The sequence below is a fragment of the Urocitellus parryii genome, chromosome 7 (assembly GCF_045843805.1).
Source record: "Urocitellus parryii isolate mUroPar1 chromosome 7, mUroPar1.hap1, whole genome shotgun sequence".
Lineage (NCBI taxonomy): Eukaryota > Metazoa > Chordata > Mammalia > Rodentia > Sciuridae > Urocitellus > Urocitellus parryii.
In genome coordinates this window covers 93,965,469-93,975,124 of record NC_135537.1, presented here as the reverse complement: position 1 = coordinate 93,975,124, position 9,656 = coordinate 93,965,469, and the positions used below count along the sequence as shown (strand labels likewise).

The 9,656-nt window shown below is 34.5% G+C and overlaps 1 protein-coding gene across 2 annotated transcripts in view; it reads left to right on the top strand.

Moving 5' to 3' along the window:
- The first annotated feature begins 1,564 nt into the window (after positions 1-1,564).
- Positions 1,565-9,656, top strand: part of LOC144255885 (1-phosphatidylinositol 3-phosphate 5-kinase-like) — a 30,338-nt gene continuing 22,246 nt past the window's right edge. Inside the window, exons 1-4 of one of the 2 annotated variants that reach the window (XM_077800927.1) lie at positions 1,565-1,734; positions 3,061-3,212; positions 7,700-7,818; positions 8,734-8,905. In XM_077800927.1, the coding sequence (XP_077657053.1) occupies positions 1,565-1,734; positions 3,061-3,212; positions 7,700-7,818; positions 8,734-8,905 (613 nt within the window). The remainder of the gene's footprint in view (positions 1,735-3,060; positions 3,213-7,699; positions 7,819-8,733; positions 8,906-9,656) is intronic. The other variant, XM_077800928.1, reaches the window with a different exon arrangement.

Here is a 9,656-nt window from a genome sequence, read left to right as displayed (position 1 = left end):
TGCAGGTTTTTAACTCTGCTTCTGATATTACTTTTGTGAATGTAGAATATAGGTTGTTTTCTGAGGTCTGAGGTTGCTATTGTCATCATGTCCTTCATCTCTAGTACTCTTTTTAAAAATACAGAACAGAAATTTGAGTTTGTACTTAATCAGTCACCATCTTATTTTCTAAGTCTTGAAGCTGGAATATGGAGTGTCATGATACTTTGGAAGGATTATTAACTACTTTCCCCAATAGAAGATGATATTAAAGACTTTTCCCTTTTTCCTTCCTCCTCCTCTTCTCTCACTTTCCCCCCTTACTCTTTTTCTTTTCCTCCCTGCCCCAGCTTCTAATAAATATTTATTGCCAAATTCTGTTTAAGTTAGTGGTTTCATTTGTGCTTTAATTAAAAGTCAATTAAATTATAAATAAAGCAAAGTCTTGAGTAGTCTTGAGTAGCTAGAAAATAGCTTATAGGCTAGACTTGGAGGTCTGTGAAAAGCTACAAAAATAATTTCAATCTAAAGAATTTTGTGGTGAGATTAGATGCAGGTTCCCAAACTATCTTTGTGACCTCCCCCCAGGAAAGTTATTTTAGATTCAGAGTACCTTGGTTGCCTTGAAGATAAAAATGTAATGAGGACTGCTTTATGTACCTTCCAGGATTGTAAAAATAAAATGAGATGGTGCATATGATTTCAGAGAAGCAAAGCATTTACAAGAGTGTAATGTCCTCTTTTTAAAAGTGTAAATTATATTAGAAACTAAAGCATTTTAATGACTAACTAGAGGTATGCATGGTTCTTCTGGTTGAACTATAACTCCGAATAGCAAAATATAAATCGGTGCTTTTTTGGTAAACTCTGATGTGGAGATTTACTGCTTTGGCTGAATTATGATTTTTGGTAATTTAGGGGGAAAAGTCCTTTAGGAAGATCTTTATCTTAATATTTATATAGGGTTAAAGGGGAAAATAGCAAGTTCATGTTCCTGGGAGGAAACATGATGGAGCACAGCTTATTGATTTGAATAGTTGTCAATATTCAAATAGGGTGTAACTTGAGCTAATTGTTGAGTTTATATAGAAATGTTTAAAGGATGACTATTTTATTTCCTTTCTTTAGGTAGATAATTTTTTGTTATATTTTTAGAGGGAAAAGCTGAAATAAGTAAGATGGAGGAATTTATATGTTGGCATAAAACCAGTTTCCCCCTATAACTTTAAAAAAATATTAAGTACCTGTATTTTCCCAAAATTTTTACAGATAAGAAAATATTTTTCTTCTTTGCCTGCTCACATTTATGCCTTACCTGCAAATTTTTTAATTTAAAAAATTTAAAATGATTTTAATAGTAATGTTTGAAATTAGGTTGACCATCAGTTTTAGGTGTTGAGATTTGATTTAGACAGCAGTGTTTTTAAACCTTCACTTGAGTATGCTAAGCTAAATTCACTGACTCTTTGGTTTTCATAGGTAAAAACTCTCACAGAATAGGATCTTCCAGATATATGCATATTGTTTGAAATTAACTTTTGGCTTCTGAAACAGTAACTTTTTTTTTCTTTTGCAGACTCATGAAATGGCCACAGATGATAAGACTTCCTCAACACTGGACTCTGCTAATGATTTGCCTCGACCTCCTACCAGTCTTTCTCATCTTACACACTTTAATCCTTTGACTCCTGACCAGGATGAACCTTCTTTTAAATCAGCATATAGTTCTTTTGTAAATCTTTTTCGATTTAACAAAGGGAAGACTTACTCTTAAGCATCAGAAAACTTACAGTTTTGATTCTTTATAGTTCCCTTATTCAACTTTCATGTTGTATCTTTGTGAGAAAGTGAAATATTAACAAGGTGCTTAATTCATATATCACCAGATTTTTCTGCTTAAGAAGAAAAAGCTAGATTTCTTTTTTTTGGGGGGGGGTACTGTTGAGCCCAGGGGTGCTTAACCACTGAACACATCCCCAGCCCTGTTTTATATTTTATTTAAAGACAGGGCAAGAGCTTGTCTTGCTGAGTTGCCTACAGTGTCACTAATTTCCTGAGGCTGGCTTTGAACTTGTGATCTTCCTGTGTCAGCCTCCTGAGCTGCTGGGATTGTGTGCCATTGAGCCCAGACTAGGTAGAATTTTTTTTTAAATATTGTTTTTAGTTGTAGGTGGATACAACACCTTTATTTTGTTTAACTTGTTTTTATGTAGTGCTGAGGATCGAACCCAGTGCCTCACATGTGCGAGGCAAACACTTTATCACTGAGCCACAACCCCAGCCCCTCAGTAGAAATTTTGATAGTTCTAATTAAGTTTATTAATGGTTAGGTTTAAAGTACTGTAAAAACTTGGTACATTTTTAAGATGATAATTTTTAAAAAATAAGCTTTAATTTTTAAAACAGTTTTATTAGATTTATAGAAAAATTGGAAAGATAAGGCAGAGCACTTAGTTTACCCCTACATTCAGTTTCTGCTATTATTAACAGGTTAGTATTACTATACTATCAGTATTACTGCACTAATGTAAAGATTTTACAATTTTCACTAACTACTGTATGTATTTTATTCAGAGTTTTAAAATTTTTACATAATGTCCTTTTATTGTTATAAGATTCCATCTAAGATATTATATTATGTATACTCTTTATAAGATAATACTCTATTTATTTAGTAAACGTTTATTGAGCAGCTACTATATTGGGTGCTGTTTCAATAGTACAAGGAATCTCTTCCATAAACACAGCAAAAATTCTGGGCCTTTGTGTAAAAAGCTTGCATTCTGTTTCCTCAAATTTCAAATGAAAAGTAAAACAGAAAATCACATATACCAAGGGTGTGATTATTGGCTTATAATTTTGCTCTACTCTTTGGATTTCTTTCTTTTAAAAAAATCCAAAAGCCTAATTTTAAATTATGCATGTAATATATACATACATATATATATAAGTATATATATGTATGTGTGTGTGTATGTATGTATATATATAATATAGTTGTCTGGAAAATTTCATGTTTTCTCTTTGCTGAATTCTTGTGTCTCAATTTTTCAAATAATGTCAACCTTTCTTTTGCTCTACAGAGAGAGGAGAAGGGAGCCAAGGAGAGCACCCTTCTCCCAGTGGAATTTGGGCCAGCCCTCAGCTCCCTTCAAGGACACAATCAGTGAGGTCACTTGTTCCTTATAAAAAACAGCTTAATGAGGAACTTCAGCGACGCTCTTCAGTGTTAGGTAAAACAGTGTTCTTATTTCATTCTTCTAAGATTTTTCCACAGTCATTGTTTCCCAAGTTATTTACTGACTTAACTTTCTTGTTGTTTGGAATAGTCAGGTACTCTCCAGAATAAATAAAACTATTACTTAATTAGTGAAAGAATTTGTTGATATCTGAATAAAAGCTCTTAAACATGTCACTAAACTTTGATTTAGGGAAACAACAGACCTCTTGGCTGCTTTTTGATTAATTACTTGCTTGAGTTTCAGCAGAGAACAATTTGCAGCATCCCCAGGAGAACACAGGTTAGTTTCAGTCTTGTGAATGTATTTGGGTGCTAGTGAAATGTGATGTGCATGCCTCTGGCTGCAGAATTCTTCAACTCCATTGCTGGGCTGCCACTTGCTCTTGGCCTGTGTCCTTTGTGGGGTGCAAACTGTCAGTGTGGCTGTATAAGCTGAGCTCTTCTTGCCTGTTTATTCTCCATCCTGGTTTATTACACAGTCACCTCCTTCATTTTCATGCTCTTCTAATGAGTGCGTGCTAGGGATCAGTGAAGTGAAGAAACTGGAGAGAGTAAATATTTTATGCTTTATTTCTGGTAGATTGCTAAACTCAGTAGAATGGTTTGCCCAACCATCTATCAAGGTGATAGAAGAAGGCAGTGGGAAGTGGTGTAATAGAGGCAAAGGGATACAGCATTGAGAAATCAAGTGTCCCTGAATACCAGATCCTGTCAGCCCTGGCCAGTCTTCCCCATGAGAATGAAAAATAGATGAAAGCAATGGTGTTTGGCAGAAGGATATTTTATTGCTAGCTGAGATTTGGTTTAGTGGAAGAGGCAAGAGAAATCAAGTCAGAAGAAGTACTGCTGAAGAACTGGACCAGAGGTGGCTGTGTCATCTTTACAGGACTTCTAAGGCAGTGAGCTTTAACCCCTGGTTAAGAATTGGAAGGTGGACAAGGGAAGAGAAATAAAGGAACTCTCCTTTTATTTTAAAACATCTCCACTTTAACCTTTAACCTTAGCTCTTATACCTGGCCCATGGCCAACAGCCTGTTTTTGTTGAGGGAGCCCTTCTGACTAAATAATATTGAATGAAGACATTATTATCTGAAAATTTCACCTACCACCTTTTCTTTGAAGAATTATTGAGTCTTAGTTTTTCAAAATACCACGCTTTCCTTAGCTACAGAAAGAAGAAAAGGAGACCAAGGAGAGCAGCAGTCTCCATTTTAAGCATAGGATTTCGTCACTTGTTCAGTTGAGGAGTTGGAGTAGAAACTCATCTTTTAGTAGTGACAGACTGCCTAACTTTGCCTGTCGTGTTATGATACAATTGAATTTAAATATTTTTAGATGGAGCTTCTAATGTCTCATTTGTTGCAGTTTCTATATTAAAAATTTTTTTAAAAATATCTTTATTTTACTAATTTAGTTTTTTTATGTGGTGCTAAAGATCGAACCCAGTGTCCCACATGTGCCAGACAAGCGCTCTACCACTGAGCTACAACCCCAGCCCCTCTACCTTTTTTTATTGTCTTTATTCTTGGATTCTACCTTAGATGCATTCGAACTTCAAAAGCCTGGGACTGTTTGGCCAAATAAGTTCCTTTCTTCACTAAAGAACTGTAATTATGTACTGGCTTTAGACCTTAGGGAAATAATTTAATTTTCTGGTATCTCTTTTATAAGAAGCAGCTAAGATTATTTGCCTAAGAGCAAAGAGCTAGACTAGATTTTCTCAGTGTCTGTTCATCTTAATTCAAGGGCACTAGTGCTCATGATTCTAGGAAGAGCCTCACTCATCCTTTTCCAGTGGATGATGTTATTAATACTATCTTGTATTTCTAAGTAGCTAAATGCAAGGGGCTTCACAGTTTGTTATTGCCAGTATGCGGAGCACTGCCATTGTAATTCTCACAGCTTTGTCTCCTTTTTCAACTTATAATTCATGGATAGTTGCTTTATATTTTGAGACTCGAGAATAATTTGGTCGTTCTAATACTTACATTTTAGTACCACCTCTGAGGTATTACTAATGCTAAATTAAGATAAAAAGTTTTCAAAGTGTTTAAAAATAAGTGCAGTTTAGATACAATGATTATTTCATTAAATTGTTTTAGGTAATTCTTTGTAAATTTGGATTTAGATATCAACCTCTCATTTCTTTGTAATCTTTTATTTCCCACCCAACTAAAACAAAGCACACCTAATATAAATCTGGCAAATAGTGAGTTTGAAGCAGATTTTCCATTTTATTTTTTAAATTATTATTATTTTGTTGTTGTTGATGGACTTTTATTTTATTTATCTGTTTGTGGTGCTCAGAATCGAGCTCAGTGTCTGATGCATGCTAGGCAAGTGCTTTGCCACTGAGCTACAACCCCAGCCCCAGATTTTCCATTTTATAGTAGTTCCCATTATCTGCAGGGATATACTCTAAACCTCCTTTCTTTTCTGTACCAGTAGAGGCTTGAAACCACAGATAGTACCAGACCCTATGTTTTTTATCCCCATATGTACACACATCTGTGATAAAGTTTAACTTGTAAATTAGGCATAGAAAGAGAGTAACAAAAATAACTATGACAATAAATATGTTAAAAATTATGTGATTGTTGTCTCTTTCTCTTGAAAGAATGAAGACAAATGTTAAACTTTTTAGACTGCAGTTGCCTGTGGGTACTTGAAACCTTGGAAATAACTGCAGTCTGTTTAGGTTAGGAGGAACTCCATGGGTTATAAGACTAGAGTGTTTAAGCTAATTGGATGTTCATCTTTTTTGTCAAATCACCTCCTATTCACCCTTAGATTTTGAAACAGCTGGAGTGTCTTAATTTTTTGTCACTATGACCAAAATACCTGATAGGAACAACTTTTAAGAAAAGTTTACTTTGGGTTCATGGTTTCAGAAGTTTCACTCCATAGTCAGCCAACTCCATTACACTGGGCCTGAGGCAAGGCAGAATGTTAGAATAGAAGGACATGGTAGAGGAAAGCTGCTCAGCTCTTGGCAGTTAGGAAGTAGAGAGAGTAGCTAGGAACAAAATATAAGGCCTAAGGATATACCCCTACTGGCCTCCTTCTTCCAGTCATGTCCCAGCTGCCTATAATTACCACCCAGTAATCCATTCAGATTATTAATCCATTAAATTGATTGATTCACTGATAAGATTATAGTGTCCATAGCCTAAACATTTCATCTCTGAATATAATTTGAGTTTTTCAGGAACACCTCATATCAAAACCATAACACTAATCCAGGAATAGAAACTGCAGTAGTTTTGGTCCACAAGAAAAGTACAGTTACCTACTAGTGGCACTTTTGGTGGGCATCTACCATTCTGATTACAAAGCTAGAATCTGGGCTTGTTTTATTATAGATAGATTTATGTTTAGTATTGCCATTTCAGTGAAACAGCTGGAGTGTCTTAACTTTTTGTTATTATGACCAAAATACCTGACAGGAACAACTTGTAAGAAAAGTTTATTTTGGGTTCATGGTTACAGAGGTGTCAGTCCATAGTCAGATAACTCATCTTTTTTGTCAGATCACCTCCTGTTCACCCTTAGGTTTTGAAACAGCTGGAGTATCTTAACTTTTTGTCACTATGACCAAAATACCTGACCCTTTCAGTTTGGAACTACAGGATTGGTTTGGGTGCAATAGAGAAGGATAGGACTAGAGTTTTAGCAATTCTCTGGCAGTTATAATATGCTTGGACATTTGTCAGATTTTATCATGGTCAAATCTACTCTCTTGGATGTTTTGAATTCTATCAGAATCTTTTTTTAAAAATATATTTATTTTTTAGTTGTAGCTAGACACAATACCTTTGTTTTATTTATTTTTATGTGGTGCTGAGGATCAAACATGCTAGGCAAGTGCTCTACAGATGAGCCACAACCCCAGCCCTCTATCAGAATCTTTAGGGGTGAGTTATTTCTTTTTGATGATTAGCCCCAGAAGTGAACCATTTGATCCTATTGCTTACCTATTTGACTATAGAGACTAAGCTAAACTAACCACATTTTTTTAACCTAAATTCTTAACTTTAATGTGGTTTATTAGTTTTTTTTTTTTTTTGCTCCTTTTATGGCTAGTGTTTAATCCTCTGGAGTTGCTTTTTCTTCTGTTAAATGTCCAGCAGGTATTTATTATAGGTTGGGACCAAAGAGCAAAAGAAATCATTACTGAATTCTGACCATGTAGATGATGCTGCTGTTTTAGGCCTCCAAACAATCAGCTCAGATAGTTCTTGTCTTAGATAGCTTTTACTTGCTTGTGAAATAGTATTTTACATGGCAATAAGAAATACTTTCAACAGTCTGTTACCCTTATAAAGACCACCCTTAACTCTCAACCTATGTCACTGGTTGGGAGAATACAAGTAATAAAAGCACTTCACATCACATAGATGCAGTGTTTTATATAGACACAAGGAACCGTTAACAAGATTGCCTTTGTTGTTCTCTCTCTTTTTTTTTAATATGACTCAGATACAAGAAGGAAAGCAGAACCTACCTTTGGAGGTCATGATCCTCTTACAGCTGTTCAGCTTCGAAGCCTCAGCACAGTATTAAAACGTCTCAAAGAAATCATGGAGGGAAAAAGCCAGGTAATAATTAGTGCTTTGGAAGATTTCTTCTTACATACTTTTTGGGATCATACCATTCCCACTGAAAAATGACATAATATGACTTGAAAGAAAATGTATTTGTTAAGCTGGGTGTGGTGGTGCAGACCTGTAATACCAGAGGCTTGGGAGGCTGAGGCAGTAGAATCTTGAGTTCAAAGCCAGCCTCAGCAACTTAGTGAGACTCTATCTCTAAATGAAATAAGAAAGGGCTGGGGATGTGGTTCAGAGGTTGAGTGCCCCTGGTTTCAATCCCTGGTACCAAAAATAAAGAATAAAATGATAGTATATTTATTATTTATTTCAGTTGTGAAAACCACAATTTTTTTAACGTAAGTTCTTAACTTTAATGTGGTTTATTGTATCAGTTTTTTTTTTCTCCTTTTAAGGCTAGTGTTTTTTTCTCCTTTTAAGGCTAGTTTCAGCCCAGGATCTGTAGATATACCCCTATGATTCTTTTTAAGAAGCTTTATTATTTGTGTGAATAAATAGGGTCAAGTTTCCTTTTATTTTCATGTCTATTTGGATATAATGGACATGAGGATAGCACCATAGTTTTTGAAAGACCATCTGTCATTGATTGTGCTGTAAATCTTATCACAAAAATCATGTACACGTTAGTGTATGCTAAGCTACTTTTTTCTGTTCCATATCTCCATTTTTTTTGTCCTTGCACAAGTACTATTTAAAATTATATAGCTTTTGAATAAGTCTTGAAGGAATAAATCCTGTTTTATTCTTCAGGATTGTTCTTGGTCATTTTGGTCTTTTGCATTTATTATGAATTTTAGAATTAACTTCTCATTTATGTAAAAAAAATCTTCAAGGATTTTATTTGCCATTACAATATAAAAATCAGTATTTTCAAAAAGTCTTCACACATTTTTATTGTTATAGGATAGTGACCTGAAGCAATACTGGATGCCAGATAGCCAATGTAAAGAGTGCTGTGACTGTATTGAAAAATTCACAACCTTTAGGCGCAGACACCATTGCCAACTATGTGGGCAGATTTTCTGCAGTTGTTGCTGTAATCAAGAAATCCCTGGAAAATTTATGTGCTATACAGGTAAATGCATTTTATTGACAGTATTACAATTTTTAAAGGTCATAAGTATAAAATAATTATAATACAGGACCAACAATAAGCCAATTTTTATTTTGGGCCTTGTGTGTAAGGCGTGGGGATGCAATAGTGAGGGCGACAGCACTTCACAGTCAAGTGATAAAAGTAGATGGAAAGTTAAAAAATAACTAGAATAAAAGACAGTGTATCATAGATACTAGCAGAAAGCTCTAGGGATGTTAAAAGTTATCAGACAAGATGGTTAGAGTAGATTTCTAATTTATATTATTATGAGAGTTCTTATTTTTAAAGTTTTTTCTTGACTTATATGACACTATGTTTTGGCAAATTGTATCTTACTCTTATTCTTCCATAAGGAACATAGTCAAATTTTAGCAATACTGAAAATTCAAGTTATTTGTTGAAACAGAAGAAAGCTGACAATGATGTGTGGATTTATGCAGTGATTTGGAGTGGAAGGTGGACCGAAATTACTCAAGAAAATGCTCTTGACTTCTTTCATGTTATTTTTGTTATTGTATAGATTTTCCTTTTGCTTTCATTCACTTGAAAAAAAAAGAAACTAAAATTGCTACAGAGTTCATTATCTATCATCCAGATTGACTAGAGCTTTTAAGAGATTTTCTTACTCCTAGTTTTTCCCTATCTTGAATTCATTTTTCATATTCAAGTCAGTATTTGTAGAATGCCAATTGATCATGTCAGGTTATTTCCCTGCTTAGTACTCTTAGGA